A 16,939-nucleotide genomic window follows, 5' to 3' on the forward strand; every position below is an offset into this window, starting at 1 on the left:
CAGCAGAATGAAACACTTGCCCGATCCTGGGCCAACCTCACCATTGTTGCCACTTAGCCAATCCATCTCGTTGGGGGTCTTCCCTCCACCTTGCCAAACATGATATCCTTCTCCAGCGACTGGTCCCACCTGAACCACAAGGTGGTTTACCAGACGCTCCTTGGAAACTGTACACAGGGTTGCTATGAGTCGAAACCGACTCGACAGCACTTAACAACAACAAAAACATCTAGTTAGTGACTTTCCCTTCCTTCCCTTCCCTTCCCATCACTGGTAACCAGACAAAAATATTTCTTTCATTGTATAAACCTTTTCTTGACTTTTTACAGAAGTGGTCTCATACAGTATGTCCTTTTGTGGTTGACTAATTTCACTCAGTATAATGTCTTCCAGGTTTATCTATGTTAAGAGATATTTCATTGATTTATTATTATCCTTTAATGTTGTATGTATGTACCGTAGTTTGTTTACCCACTCATCCATTGTTGAGTAGTTATGTTGTTTCTATCTTTCTGCTATTGTGAATAATGTTATACTTTGATAAACACAGGTGTCATTGTACATCTTGTTGAAGCTTTTTTCCCTGCAATAAAATATCTTGAAGGTCACTCTACCTCATTCATTTCATGATGTATTCCATTTGAGAATGTAACCATTTGAGAATTCAACCAGTCCCCTATTGATAAACATTTGAGTTTTCAGTCTTCTGCTTTTACAGTGTTACATTAAATAATTTTGTAGCAAAGTATTTTCGGAGTTTTGCCATTAAATTTTTGAAAAAAATTTCTAGTAGGCTTGCTGTATAGAAGAGTAAGATATATTTGGAACATTTTGGAAGTAACCAAAATTCCTTTCCATGTAAAATGCCGTTGTGTAGTCCTTATGTAATCCTGGTGTGTCACTGTAGAATAAGCACTAGATTGCAATTTGAACTGCAAGCTTGATGATTCAAACTACCAACCACTCCTTAGAAACACTATGTAGGGTTGCTGAGTCAGAACTGACTCGATGGCACTTAACATCAGCAGTATATGTCTGTTTTACATAGAGTTAACAGAACTTTGGATTCTGTCATTCTGATAGGTAAGTAGTACTATCTTGGTGCATTTTTAAAATACATCATTATGAGAAAGGCTGCATATCTTTACATATGCTTCTATAGGACCATTTAAAAATGTTTCCCTTTGAATGTCTATTGAAGGTTTTCACATTCTTCTATTAATATATTCATCCTTTTCCAGTCTTTACTTAGGAGCATTTTGAAGGCTGAGATGTTAACACTTTATTGAAGTTGCTAACTTTTCCCCCAGTTTGTCACTCATTTGTTGGCTTAGTTTATGGTAGATTTTTTGTGTTATTTTTGTTTTGTTTTGTTTTATAACTTCCATGTAATGATTTACCCTTTTTTTTTTTTTTTTTTTACTTTAGGATTTTCAGTCACAGCTAGGAAGTTTTTCCCACTTGTAGATTATAAATGAATTCATACATGTTTCCTTCTATCTTCTGTGGGATTTCATGTTTTATATTTAGATCTCTGGTCTATTTTGTGTTTATCTTAATGTAGTGTGAAGTATGAATCCAATTTTAGCCTTTTCCTAATGTTTATCCAATTATCCCAATACTTTTTTCACTAATTTGAAATTTTGAATGTATTTCTGTGCTTTCCATTCGGTACCATTGATATGTTTATCTAATCATATACCAGTACCACACCGTTTTAAATATAGTTGGTAAAACAGTTTGTCAGTGTACTTTTTGATCAATACTAGGTAATAAATGGCACCACTTAATATCATTCATTTAGCATCTTTTGCCACCACCGAATAAATGTGTGAAAAATGTGTATTTCAAGCAGTTCTGGTGGCCTATGTGGACACTGTGTATTGGAATCAACTAGATTACCTTGGGATTTAGTTTTTTTTGTGTGTGTATATATATATATATATTTCAGTACATGAAGTAGGTGCTCTTTGGTCCTATATTGTTGTTAAGTGCTGTTTATTCTATTTGACTCATAGCGACACTGTATAGGGTTTCCAAGGGACGGCTGGTGGATTTGAACCACTGACCTTGTGGATCAAACCAACTCTGCAGTGCAGTGCATTATCCTATAGCACCACACCAGGACTCCTTGGCCGTATATTCGTGGGGAAAAAAATGCTAAACCATGAGTCAGGAAACAAAGTCAGCTTTTAGAGCAAGGTCAGCAGTTCGAAACTACCAGCTGCTCCGTGGGAGAAAGATGAGGCTTTCTGCTCCCGTAAAGATTTACAGCCTCGGAAACCCTGTACAGGGTCGCTATGAGTCGGAATCGACTCCACGGCACACAACAATAACAACAAACAAGTCTCACAGGAGCCTTGTGGCACAGTAGTTATGTACTCAGCTGTCAACCAAAAGGTTCAAACTCACAAGTTGCTTCATAGGAAAAAGATGTGGCGATGTGCTTCTGTAAAGATTACAGTCTTGGAAACACCGTGCGGCAGTTCTGCTCTGTCCCAACGAGTCAGTGCGAGTTGGAATTGTCTCAACAGCAATGAGTTTGGCTTTCGGTTTTTAAGGAAATTACAAGGAGCCCTGTGGCAGTTAAGTGCTTGATTGCTAATTGAAAGTTTGGAGGTTTGAATCTACCAGTGGCTCCTTAGGAGAAAAAAATAGGTAATCTACTCCCATACAGATTACAGCTGGGAAGTCCTGTGGGGCCATTCTCCTTGTACTATGGAGTTAGAATCTACTAAACTGAAGGAGTTGATCTTTAGAGGGTTTTTTCCCTGAATCTGGCTAATGCTAATCTCAAGAGCACCACTGGTAACCATCTGATACGTAGTTTGGTTTTCCTTTTATTCCCCTACTCCTTTCTGTTTGCTATATTCATAAAGTAAACTTTCTCTTTTGGATCATGATGCGTTCATCTTTTCTGCAGGTTTTACTCTTTTCACTATTTTCTTCTGTCCTATCTTGCATTTCTTTTCTGTTGATTTAGCAAGGATTGCCACTGACCTCTAGAGTATAGGGGGTGGAGAATCACCTGCAGTAAATGTGAATTGTTTTCTCCCCTGGCGGAGAATTTCTGTTTAAAAAGAAAAAAAAAAGGTAGTCTGTTCTTTTGTTTTACTAAAGACAGAAGGAAAAAATACAACCTGTAGTGTTTGAAGAAATCAGACAAGACTATGAATAGGTTATTAGCACCTAGTTTATCTAAACAGAGTTGGTATTTCCTTTCCCAAAGCCCATCCTTCCTGAAGACATGAAGGAGGATTGTAAGAAAAACAACCAAAGGTATGGAAAGAAACACATTAAATATATGTACAAATGAAAAGGGATAAGATATTCAAGGTACATCAAAGACTTGCACAAATATAAAAAATATACTTAATTTTGTTGTTGTTAAGTACCATCGAGTCGGTTCCAACCCATAGCGACCCTGTACAGGGTTTCCGAGGGTGTAAATCTTTACAGGAGTAGAAAGCCTCATCTTTCTCCCACAGAGCGGCTGGTAGTTTTGAACCGTTGACCTTAAGGTTCGCAGCCCGAGCTCCTAATTTAACTACCCCAAATACTGAAAAGTCAAAAGAATGAAAGAAAACACTCAAATCTCTGAGAGTCATTATCATTAAGTGCTTTTGAGTCATTTCTGACTCATAGTAACCTGTAAAGGTTTTCTGAGGGTTCAAATCTTTGCAGAAGCAGAAGGTCTCATCTTTCCTCCATGGAGTGGCTGGTGGGCTCGAACCGTGAACCTTGTGGTTCTCAGTCCAGTGCTTATTGGAGCCACCATGCTCAAACTTCTGGTGGCTGCTGGTAAATTAGCCTTATAAGTTCCAACTTTAAAAAACAAACTTTTTCATGTGGAAGACAAAAGAAAACCAAAGTGATATAGCACTAAACAGCATGCTTACCAGGGTAAGGAAGAAGTTCATGGAAGTGTGTCATGGTGTTTTGTTTTGTTTTGGTGGGTTTTTTTTGTTTTTGTTTTTGTTTTTTTTTGGTGGAGGGCAGGGCAGATAAAAAGTTTTAATGGTCAGGAGTCCTGGTAGCGTAGTTGATTGTGAACTGGGCTTGTAGCCACAAGGTCAGCAGTTCAAATCTACCAGTTGCTCCATGGGAGAAAGATGAGACTTTCTGCTCCTGTAAAGAACTGACTCAGTAGCACATAATCACCACCAAAGCATTATTTAAAAGATTTTAAGGGAAACATTTTATATAAAAGTTCAGTGTCCAGATACCCTGCTTGTTGTTTTGGGGTGTTGTTCCTTTGAGTTGGTTCTGACTCTCTCTAGGGTTTCCAAAGAGCAGCTGGTGGGTTTGATTCACCAACCTTGTGGTTAGCAGTCCAGTGTTTATCCTATATTATCATACCAGGACTCCCAGAATCCTACTAGTTGTTATTGAAAATTGAGTTTTTATTAATTTCTTGGAAGACCACCAGTTCCCTGGAGTCATTTTTAAATCATGGTGACCGTATATATGTTATAGAGTAGAACTATGTGCCATAGGTTTGTTAGTGTCCAGTTTTTCATGATTAAATCTCTTCACCTTTCTTCCAAGGTACTTTTGGGTAGACTCAAACTACTAACCTTTCAGTTAGCAGCCAAGTGCTTAACTGTTAGCACCAACCGGGGACTCTTCTTAAGAGACAGTGCTACAAATATTGTAATCCTTTCTGAAAATCTTAGAACTGTAAGAGGTTTCTTACATAGAATCGAGTAGTCATTTCTATTATGTTGCATTCTGTTCTGTTCCCCTCCCCTCCACTCTGCCTCCTACCCATCCTATTGCCTTCTTGCCTGTGTGGTTTCTGCTGAGGAATCAGCTTAGTCTTATTGGTTCTCCATTATAGGTAACTTTTTATTTTTCTCAAGCTAATCTCAGGATTCTTTCTTTGTTTTTGGTTTTGGAGAGTTTGATTATGATATGTCTTAGTGATTTTCTTGTGGGGTCTATCCTGTTTGAAATTCATTCACCTGTCCTTGTATCCTTGTATCTTCTCTTCTTTCATGATGTTAGGGAAATTTTTTTTCCAACAACTCTTCAACAGTTGTCTCTGTGCTTTTTATTGTCTCTTCCTGTTCTGAAATTCTAATCACCCATAGGTTATTCCTCTTCATGGTGTCCCACAGAACTCTTAGACTTTCTTCGGATTTTTTCATTCTTTTTTTTCTGATTGTTCTTGTAGTATACTAGTATTCAGAGATTTATTTTCAATTTCACTGATTTTGACTTCCATTTCTTCAAATTTTCTCCTTTGCCCTTTCAATGTATCATTACTGAAATCTTAGTGTTAATCTTCCTGATTTCTAATTGCAGGTTTTGTATTGTTTTAGAATTTGCATGTCTTTGCATCTTGGTCATTTGTTTGAGCTATTCTCTCTTGTTTCTTTGTGTGAGCTAAACATTGTCTGTTGTCTCCAGGGCATTGAGAGGTTGTCATATATGTAAAAACAAATAGCACAGTTGTTGTACCTGGAAGGGATAACTCTGGGAGCTCACAAGGTGGTTGTGGAAGGATGTGACAGCAGAGTTCCTGGCCCTAGACAAAGTTCCTACTAGCCTCAGTGTTGTCTATGTTCAGGGCACTCAATCCTGAAGTAGTTCCTGGAGACCCTTGATAAAGCTGGTTCCAGTGTCTGTTAGGGCCACAGGGAAACTGGGGGCAGGGTGACTGCTTAAATGCTAGTCTGATGGCTCTGTGGGTTTTGTAGATCTGGAGCCAAGCCCACCTGAATCCAGACACCAAAATGGCATACCAAAGTGGTGCCGCCAGCCCCCAGTTTACACTGGCATGACTCCCAACCACATGGCTCCAAACTCCTGGAGAACAGGGTCTGCACTGGGAGTAGATGAGGTTGAGAGCTGACTGCACCAAGAAATCTCACCTTTCCAGTCACCCGTGCAAATCTGCTCTGCTAGGCCTTCCTCTGGTGTCAGAGCTGCTTACAAGATGTTTGAGCCACATCTGGCCAGCTGTTCACTTGTCATTCTCCCTATCTCGGCATCCCTGCTTGGCCTCACCTCTAAGCAAGCACTCCATCCACCTCCCTAACCTTTCTTCTGAAGTTCAGGGTGCCTTTCATCTGTGTCTGCTTTATTTTGTCTCTCTTATATTTATTGATGTCCAATAGCTCTTGGCTGAAAGCAGAGAATACCAGAAAGATGTTTACCTGTGCTTTATTGACCATGCAAAGGCTTTCAATTGTGTGGATCATGACAAGCTGTGGACAACATTGTGAAGTATAATTAGTCCGGAGCACTTATTTGTGCTCATGAGGACCAAGAGGCAGTTGTTCGAACAAAACATGGGAACACTGAATGGTTTCAAATTATGAAAGGTGTATTCTTTCACCATACTTACTCAATCTGTATGCAGAGCAAATCATCTGAGACGCTGGGTTATACAAAGAAAAATGTGGCATCAGGATTGGAGGAAGACGCCTTAACACCCTACAATATGCCGATGATACAACTTTGCTTGCTGAAAGTAAAAAAGACTTAAAATATTTACTGATGAAGCTCAAAGAACACAGTCATCAGTATGGATTACATCTCAATGTAAAGAAAACAAAATTCCTCACCACTAGACCAATAAACAACATTCTTATCAATGGAGAAAAGATTGAAGTTGTCAAGGATTTCATACTTCTTGGATCAACTATCAACACTCACGGAAGCAGCAGTCAAGATATCAAACAATGTATTGCATTAGGCAAATACCTTTTTCAAGTGTTGAAGAACAAAGATGTCAGCTTGAGGACTAAGGTGCGCCTGACCCAAGCCATGGTATTTTCAGTAACCTCATATGCATGTGAAAGCTGGACAGTGAATAAGGAGGACCGTAGAAGAATTGATGCTTTTGAGTTATGGTGTTAGAGGAGAATATTGAAAGTGCCATGGGCTGCCAAAAGAACCAACAGATCTGTGTTGGACGAAGTGCAGCCAGAGTGCTCCTTGGAGGCCAGGACGGCCAAACTTTGTCTCTCATACTTCAGACATATTGTCAGGAGGGACCAGTCACTAGATAGGATATCATGTTTGGTAAGGTGGAGGGTCAGAGAAAAAGAGGAAGACCCCCAGCAAGATGGATTGGCCAACTGGCAGCATCAATGAGCTCAAGTGTGGCAACAATTGTGAGGCTGGTCCAGGACCAGGCAATGTTTCGTTCTGTTGTACATAGGGTCACTATGAGTTGGTACCAACTCGATGGCACCTAACAACAACAGCAACGTATTTATTGTAGAGGATCCATGTGTCTGCCTAGAAGTCTTGAGTATCATTATTGTTACCATAAATTATTCTCACAGGGAGGCAGCAACCTGTGGAATTACTTCCAGTTTCCTTTGCTCACACATCTCTCTTGAAACCAGCATCCTTAAACACAGACATCTTTTCTATTAAATGCTTCCTACCCATCACCACCACAAAGGGCAGGTGTTCCCCTCCTTCTGCACAACCTACTCCTCTCCTCACCATCTCATACCTGCCTTTTCCTCACCACACTGTCTCAACCTGCACCCCATGCACAGCAGCCCTTCAGGAGATGCTCCGCTTTCGTTTGCATTTCCTCCTCCATGATTCCAAACACCTTATAAGACATATGTTGTTATGTATGCACAAATTCTTTGGTACTCCCTAGTAGGTAGCCTTTAGACTCCCTTCCAATGTGTACACTGTGGAAGGGGAAAACTGGCACTCTTACAGGGAGTTAGTTACTCTGTGATAACTCAGATACATCAGTTATTAGTGGAAAAAGGATGAAATTCTGCCTGAGAAAGGTGGTTTAGGGGTTAAAATATATAGTGTCAGAAAGTTATGAGTTTAGTGAAATTTGTAAGCACTGGACTGCTAATCACAAGGTAAGCAGTTCAAACCTACCAGCCACTCCTTGGAAACCCTATACAGCGTCCCTCTGAGTCAGAACTGACTTAATAGCACTTAACAATAATTACACATTTTGATACCATGTGTTTTTTCCTAGAAAAATCATTCAAATTCTGAATGAAAACATCAAATTTTTGTGTTTTTTTCCCTTAAGAAGATTTCATTTTATTTGGGAGCTTGAGGTATATAAAGAAATAACTATTTTGAGGCTAGTTTAAAATTTGTGCTTACCCCAACAAGATAGGAAAGTATCTACATCTTATGGTATTTGTTCATATTTTTTTTTCAGGATAAATATATCCAACCCAATCCCCAATTTTATGTTTTCTACTTTTGTTGTTTCCTTCGAGACCAAAAAGGAAACTTCTGTCGTCTCAAAAATGAATTTTATTCTCTCATCCTATACACTGATTTATTTAATACTTAGAATACTACTTTAGAACTTGAGAGTATGTATCTAAATCTCATCCTCTCCTTTCACTAACCCCCTGAAACTTTGAAATGGAAAAGTAAAAACTTATTTAAGTTTACACACAACTTTATAAGAAAGAATAAAAATAATCTCTCTATGGACAATATTAAGTATATGCAGATTGCTTTTCTCCAAAATGGTTACGTTATTGACATATATCCCATACATCTGCATAGAACATAGCAGAGTATACTTTAAAGATAGATTCTATAGCCATAAATACTTTCCTGACGTCTTCTTTGTTTTCCTCCACCCCTTTTCGGAGCATTTGAGTTTGTTTCCATATCATTCTTCTGAATACCATCTCAGGCAAATCCAAAACCTGCTCTTCCTCTTCTGGAGAGCCTTTGTCTCCAGCTCATTTGTCTCAATTACTCTGTTATTGGCTCTGTCTCAATGGTGGAATGCTATGGGGTATGCTTGTAGCTTGACTATATGGCCACAATTGCTACCTTTTCTTAGGTAACATAGATAGAAAAAGCTCCCACCTCCAGGAAAAATGTGTGATCAAAAGGCCCAAAAGCAGAAGCAATATAAAAGCAGAGACAAAAACCACCACTCTGAAACAAAAATAAAACTATGGTCGACTGGCCAGGCACCTTACTACACAGGCAGTTTGTGTGCACCGTAGAAGCCTCCAGCAGTGGGTGGGGGTGTCCGCTCGCTCAGGCCCCTCCTCTAGTCACCACCATAGAGGTGCGCAAAGAGATATTGAGAAGTTAATGGGAGAAAGATTGTCTACTCTCTTTGCCTCTGAAGGTCAGTTAGGTATCTGCGTGTGCACGGCGTAATTATTGAAATAGTTGTGTCTTTTTATGTAGGGATTTTACAGGTGGTTCGTGTGGTTTGTCTGTCAGGCCAAACCTGTTTTTATTTTTTCTTGCTGGATAGTCAGGAGTAAAGAATCCCAAACAAGTTAACTTTAGGGCTGGGACCCAGGCAGAAGTCAAAAGCAGCATCCAAAGCATTTGCCCTTGGACCCATGGGGCTCTTTCTCTCTGTGCCGTGGGAAAGCTGTGGTCTCAATGCTGGACTTTTTTGGGGGTGCGCACCCACCCACCTGAAGGCGTCCATGCTGGGCAAAGAAGGCGCCACAGGGAAGAAGAGGAAAAAATGTGCAGAATCCCCCCACACCTCCTTTTGCAAATGTCACTGTGCAGCTTTTAGCTCAGGTTCCCTGTGCTGGTCTGGATGTAGCCCCGCCCTCTGACCGCTGCCTGGGCAGGATGGCCGGAGAGGGAGTCCCGTGTCTTGACCAATTCCTAAATTGCAATATTTTCCTTTATACCTTGATTTTTCCACTGGCAGTTGCGGGAAACTGATGCCCTGAACTTCATGCTAGATCCAGAGCTCTGGTGCTGTTCCATGAGAGCAGCTTCTCTGGGTTTTCAGCCCCTCCCTCAGGGAGCCTGTCCTACCTGACTCTGCTCTGCCGCCGCCCAAACCGGAAGTCTATAGCCATAAATAGATTACTATTATAATTTTCAAAAAATGAGCTTCAGTTAACATAAGTGGATGGACCTAGAGAGTATAATGCTAAATGAAATTTGTCAAGTGTATAAGGATAAATATTGTATGATTGGTTTTTATAAGAAGACAAGTTTTGTTTGTTAGGTACTGTGTAGTTGGTTCTGACTCATAGCTACCCCATACAAAACAAAATACTGCCAAGTCCTAAGCCATTCTCACAATTGTTATGTCTGAGCCCATTGTTGCAACAGTGTTGTCAGTCTGTCTTATTGAGGTTCTTCCTCTTTTTCACTGACCCTCTACTTTACCAGGCATAATATTCTTCTCCAGGGGATTGGTCCCACCTGATAACATCTCCAAAGTAAGTGAGACAAAACCTTACTGTCTTCACTTTTAAGGAGCCTTCTAACTTCTTCTAAGGAGCTCTGGTAGCATAGTGGTTACGAAGCGGGCTGCTAACCTTAGGGACAGCAGTTCGAAACTACCAGCAGTTCTGTGGGAGAAAGATGAGGCTTTCTGCTCCCATAAAGATTTACAGCCTCAGAAACCCTGTAGAGGGTCTCTATGAGTCAGAAGCGACTCCAACGGCATATAACCACCACCACCAAGACAGAGTTGTTCATTCTTCTGAAGCCCATGGTATATTCCATATTATTTATGAACATAATAATCCAAATGCACCAATTCATCCTTGGTACTTCGTAAGACAACAATAGATATTAAAAGAGAGACCAGTGCCCACTAGTGATTACAAGGGAAGAGGGAAAGCACCCCTTAGACCATAATTCACAGGCCATGTAAAATGATTTATTGTTATTGTTATTGTGTGCCATGGAGTCAGTTCCGACTCATAGCGACCCTGTACAGGGTTTCTGAGGTTGTAAATCTTTATGGGAGCAGAAAGCCTCCTCTTTCTCCTGCAGAGTGACTGTTAGATTTGAACTTCTGACCTTTCAGTTGGCAGCCATGCTTGTAATTCACTACATTAACAGAGTTCCCTAGAGGTGTCTATTGTTTTAAAATGCTGTTAAATCGGTTCCTACTTATAGTGACCTGGTATAGAGTTTCCAAGGTGCAGCTGGTGAGTTTTAACTGCTTACCTTGTGGTAAGCAGTCCAGTGCTTGTCCTACAGTACCACACCAGGACTCTGATGTATTTGTAGGTACATGCAAATATAAATTTGTGGGTATAGGCACGTTAATTAATTAAAGACAAAACATACAAATACGCCAAAGACATAATCAGACAACTTCAAAGATTGGTTTTCTAGGTTTAACATCCTAGAACCATGTTCTCATGGACCACTGAGTCAATTGGCATGACATGGTTCACAGAAATCATGATCTGCATTCTAGTGGAATAGCATCTGGGGTCCTAGAAGCTTCTGAGCAGCCATCTAAGACACAACTAGGGGTCTCTACTCACCAGGACCAAAACCAGTAAGAAGGTAAGAAACAAGTTTTCAGGAACCACAAGCTCATCTCCCCTGAGACCACTGAGAGTTCTGACCAGGGTCACACAAATGGCCCCAGATACAGTGGGAGAAAAACGTGGCACAGAACTCAAATTCTTATTTTTGAAAAGCCAGACAAACTGGAACAATAAAGAATAGAGGGCTCCCTGAGAGGGACACCCTGAGACACATTTAAAAACTAGAACCAAGACTTACCCCTGATATCACCCTTTATTGAAATAGCAGAATGGCACACAAAAGAAAGGATATTACCCATAAAATTGTGATGCTGTAGGATATACACTGAACTGTTAATCACAAGGTCAGCAGTTCAATCCCACCAGCCACTCCTTGGAAACCCTATACAGAGTCGCTATGAGTCGGGACTGATGCAACGGCACTTAACAACAACCCATGAGATTGGTACTCTACTGAAAGTTATCAATGTGAGATCAAAACCAAATTTGCAAGAGAAGGTGACAGGAAAACTATAGTACTAGAAATAGAATAAACATCACAAAGAGACTGTTGACACATTGTGATAAACGAAACTGGTGTTACTGAACAGTTTGTGTGGAAATAAATGGAAACCTAATGTACAGTGTTAACTTTCACCCCAAACTCAATATTTAAAAATAAGTGAGTTTCACCTATGCGCATGGTATATGAGCAGTTTTCAAGTACTTAATGAATAAAAATAAAAATTGAGCACCAGTTGCCATTTTATATATTTCATCACATGAAGGAAAACAAAAGATGAGAGTCTCTTAAGAAGAATGGGAAATCAGTTATAAGCAGGTTGTAATATTTATAATAATTCTGCAGGTGGGAGTGGCAGGGATTCATTGAGATTTTGATCATAGTCTGGAAGACTAGAAAACTCCTGACACTGGATCTCAGTGTTGGAATCTTCCTGAGTTTTCATAAAATCCACTGGTGGTGGGGGTAAGTGAAGTGAGTCAGGGGAAGGTGGGAATGACTGTTGGAGCTCGGAATTAGGATCCTCACAGGTTTGATTGAGACAGTTCAGAGATGGCGGGTGATTGGTTGAATCTTTTGAAGGTGGAGATTCCGTTGTTATTGTGGGTTTGTCAGGTTGCTTACTCTCCTCTCCTTCCAAATCAAAAAAGGGAGGCATATCTTCATTATCTGAACAGGAAACTGCAGTGCCAATTGTTGATCCATCAGCACTATCCTCTGATGTACCATTTACTTGATCTTTTATTTTATCAGCTTTGGGGTTGCTCGAATCTTCAGTGTTTTCACTTGATTCAAACAACTTAATTTCTAAGTCATCTGCTGAAACTGTGTTTTTGCCTGGTTTCCAGGTCATAAGTGAAACAATTGACATACGTTTTACTGGTACTTCAGTTTCTTTAATGTTATCCATATATATGTCAGGGGTTTCTCCATCAGCAAATGGAGACCTCCCGGCCCAAGTTTGATCATTTGAAACTGGTTTTCTCAAGCATTTCCATAGTACAATCATGAGTATAGCTACCAGCATAGAAGCCAAAATGACACCAATTAATATAGCAGCTGTTAAATTAGAGTTGGTTTTATGTGTGGCTTCTTTGTTACTTGTGGGTTCTGGTATAAATCCTGGTGTAATCACAGGTGACTTTTTGACATTTGAAGTTGGTTTTGTGAATGGATTATGAACAGTTGGTGGGATTCGTTTTTCAGAAGAGGTGTGAGCAGATGGTGATGGCTGTTGAGCAGAGCTGTAGACAAATGGTGTTGCTGGTTGTCTGGTGGAAATTTGGGTAGATGATGGTAGTTGTCCAGCAGTGGTGAATGCAGGTAGTACTGATTGTCTGGAGGAGGTGTTAGTCATTAGTATTGGTTGTCTGGTGATATTATAGGTAGGTGGTTGGCCTGCAGAAGCAGGTGCTGCTGGTTTTCCAGAAGAGGCATGGGCAGCTGCTGTGATTTGCCATGCAGTGACATTGGTAGGTGCTGTTGGTTGTTCAGAAGAAATGTTGTTGGGTTGTGTTGGTTTACTCAAATAATTCTCTTGTATAGTTTGAGAATTAGCTAAGTCCTGTGACACTGGTGATCTAAATAAAGTGGATTGTGGCTGCTTCTCTGTTGTAATCACCTCTGTTTCTGAGAAAACTTTTTTGTTGAGGTATCCACAAAAGAAAATTAAGATGAAATATTTGCGATCCATTTCACAGTGTTTCCTCCTACAAACAGTTTTATAGTGAAAGACAAAAAAGAAAGACCATTACATATCATTTGGTGTTTAAAGTTATATTCAACTTTTCATTACAACACCTGCCATGAAGTAGGTAGGTATTTCTAAGTGTTATTCTTAACTGGAGTTCATACACTGTGCGCTAGTAGCAATAATTCTTGAATATATTCTAACTCATCATATGGCATTTGAACCTCTTGATTCTTTAATGAAATGTGTTCTTGGCCCTGCTGTCTTTTTAGCTTCATTACATTATTGTCTTTCATTCCACAGTTGTACTTCTCAAATACATAAGTTGCAAATGTGCTTGGTCACTCTCTTTCTTTCTTTTTTTTGCCCTTAGTTACTAGAAATATTTTGATCTTCTTGCCTTGAAGGACCCTGTAACCATCTGTTGCCTAATTAATTCTTTCTCTTGGCCTCTTTTGACCACATTTGACACTGTTAACTATTCCTTCACTATTATTTGAATTAAATAGTTGAGTTATTGTTAGAACTGTCAAGTCAGTTCTGACTCATAGTGACCCTGTATAGGGTTTCCAAGGAGTGGCTGGTAGGTTCGAACCACTAACCCCTACAGCGCCATACCGTCTTCCTTTCGTGATACTTGGACTTTTTTCTTTTGCCTCTTAAATATGGGTACTTGTTATTCTCTTCTCGGCCTATTCTAGTTTTCCTTTTCTTGGTTCTATAAGCATTCCCTGTGGGTTAATGTGCTGAACTGCAAGGTCTGTTTGAACTGCAAAATCAGTAATTCAGGCTTACCAGCTTCCTTCTCGGAAACCCTCTCGCTATGGGTTGTAATCAGCTCGATGGACTAACAGCAGCAGCTTAAGCATTCAGCTCTCATCTTCATGCCATTAACTCCCAAACATGTATAGCCAGCCCAAATCATCTCCTTAGTTCTAGTTTAATTTGTGTGGCTTCTTTGTGGGCATTTCCTTATATACATCTCACTAATGACAAATTCAACATGTTTGAAACTGAATATATATTCACCTTAACTGACTCCTCTCCCAACTTCATTTTTGTTAATGGTGACACCTTTATAAGTTTCTTATGCATAGGATTCATTGTGTTAGTGATCTTTGCGTCATCCTCAGTGTAAAGCAACTGTGTTAGAATCTCATATTTTTAAAAGACTCAATTCATCCCAAGTCTTAGGCTTAGATCCTAGAATGATCTTTGAATTTATCCTATCTGGTTGGTCATGTAATTTTGCTGCCTTTCATTCATTTATTGGTGAGCACCGTTTTTGTGTCAGGCTCTGTTCTAGGCTTAGAAGACTTTAAAAAATGATACTGCCTTCATGTTTTCCAGATGTTAGTGGAGATAAGTGATAATATTAATGATGATAATTTGATAAATACTTTCATAAAGGTCTGCAGGAATTGTACAGAACTAATCTAGTCTAGGGAGGCACCAGGGAAGTTTTCCTAGAGAAAGTAAAGCTTCAGCTGAACTTGAAAAGATCTGTAAGAATTCATTAAACGAACAAAATGTTCCAGCTGGAGAGAATAACTTAAGGACATAGAAAGAGCAGGCACATATGTAAGAATGGTAGATAGGGCTTTTAGGTAGATACTAAAACTTGAAAGACTTCAGTTTTACTTCTGACACTTACTACCCATATAACCAAAAGAAGGAGTCAGTTAATTTCTCCTGTTCTGAATTGCTTCATCTCTAGACTGAGGAGTTAAGATTTTTTTTTCCTCCAGTGATTTTTTAACATTAGGAAAAGAAGAATCACAAGAAATTGGATCTTGATGTGTGCATGGTAGGTGAGACATGATTAGAAACCACAGTTTGACTGTGCTTTGTAGGCCATTCTGAAAGAATTTCATATCCTGTTGTAAGGTATAAAAAGAGAAGAGGATCCCCTCTCAAGTTTTGCAAATAAATTATATTTCAGTACTTTTCATTGTTTACTCCTATACTATTTGTGGTGTACATGGTGATAATAAATGATTGTTTCAGTAGGAAAAAAATAATGTATTTTTCCTATACTGTCTCCTCCTTTTTTTCTCTCTAATCGGTCAAGTCTAAACTTTTAAAATGATTCTCCTTTGCACTTTAAAAGTCTCCCTTTACACCATTGATTAATTAAATCCAAAATGCATGTATGATCCCCTACTTGAGAGTACCCCACAGTCTTCAAAATAAAATCCTAAACTTTTTAAATGAAACTCCATCTGGCTTAAGTTTACCAGTTCAAACTCAACGACTCATGAGTGAAACTTCTCCACCCAAATTGCACTCCTTCCCTACCTTACTAACTTTGCTAAAACACATTCTTAGTTATGCTGGTTTGCACCTATCCAGAGTGTGTTCTTATTTCCCAAACCCATCTCTTACCCCTTCTGTTTATCTAAACTTGTTCTCATCTCTTAAACTCAGCTTAAATTACCTTTTATAAACCAAGTGTTGTGATGACCACACAAACAGATCAACGCTGTCTGGACTCCCCACTGCCTAGTTTTTATGGGTCTTTAGATAATTTGATATATGTACCTCACTCTGCTGTTCTCTTACATCGTTATGTTTATTTTTATTACTTTTCATTTTCTCTTTTAATGCTCTCACCCCTTCAATTAAGATTATAAAGAATCTTGAAGACACAGGAAGAATTTGGAAAGAAAATATTTATCTTGACATTCTTGTGCTGAACCATCCCAAGTGTTTTTTTTCTTTCTTTCTTTCATTTTGAAGCTTTGTTTTATTTAACACTGTAATGGAGACAAGGATATCATTTTTTCACAGATAGAGACAAATTCAAATGAGTTAAAACACTATGTCTAAGGTTATATTACTGAGTACTAGACATTTGTACCCAGGATCATCTTTTTCCAAATCAGCTTTTCCTACTAACCCATATGACCTCATGTTTTTATATTTTGCTTTTCCTACAACATAGTGCAATATGTGTGTGTGTTGTTGTTGTTGTTGTTGTTGTTAAGTGTCTTCAAGTTGATTCTGACTCATAACAACCCTGTATAGGCTTCCCTTTAAATATATGTGGGAGTAGGAAGCCACATCTTTCTCCCACAGAGTGGCATTTAACAGAACTTGGGGTTCTTGGTTCACTTTCTTTCTATTTATTAGTACTTGTACAAGAATATAAACAGAGATGGTAAAATCTAAGTCAGTAAATTCTGCTACCCTTTCATAAAAAATTTAATAGGGCAAACAGTTGAATCTTTTGACTTAGATATGAGGATTCAGATCATCTCTAGAGGATCATTATCTATTCTGTTCCCTGCCTTACTCTTATAGATTACAGAAGGGGGCAAGGAACTTCATTAGAAAACATGATTCTTCAGTTTCATTTTCATTGTTTAAAAAAAATGCTATTCAAAGCAACAGAAAATATAGGCCATGAATTGTCTTCAGTCAAAAATGTTTCCTCTTTTGCTACTTTGCTTAAAATAAAGAAACCATATGGTTCTTCTTTTCAGTTAACTGGGGGGG

At 39.1% G+C, this 16,939-nt stretch overlaps 2 protein-coding genes across 3 annotated transcripts in view; one reads left to right on the forward strand and one right to left on the reverse strand.

Annotated features, from left to right (window-relative positions):
* The window catches only part of NF1 (neurofibromin 1), a 307,052-nt gene that overhangs the window by 222,173 nt on the left and 67,940 nt on the right, over positions 1–16,939 (forward strand). The window lies entirely within an intron of this gene.
* EVI2B (ecotropic viral integration site 2B) lies at positions 12,080–13,453 on the reverse strand. Its single transcript, XM_006874225.1, has one exon. The coding sequence runs from the start codon at positions 13,442–13,444 to the stop codon at positions 12,080–12,082; it is 1,365 nt and encodes a 454-aa protein (XP_006874287.1). The 5' UTR covers positions 13,445–13,453.

The sequence above is a fragment of the Chrysochloris asiatica genome, unplaced genomic scaffold (assembly GCF_000296735.1).
Source record: "Chrysochloris asiatica unplaced genomic scaffold, ChrAsi1.0 scaffold00266, whole genome shotgun sequence".
In the NCBI taxonomy this organism is placed as follows: Eukaryota; Metazoa; Chordata; class Mammalia; order Afrosoricida; family Chrysochloridae; genus Chrysochloris; species Chrysochloris asiatica.

Coding starts and splice junctions, on each gene's coding strand:
- EVI2B (XM_006874225.1), bottom strand. CDS start 13,444: ATGGATCGCAAATATTTCATCTTAATTTTCTTTTGTGGATACCTCAAC.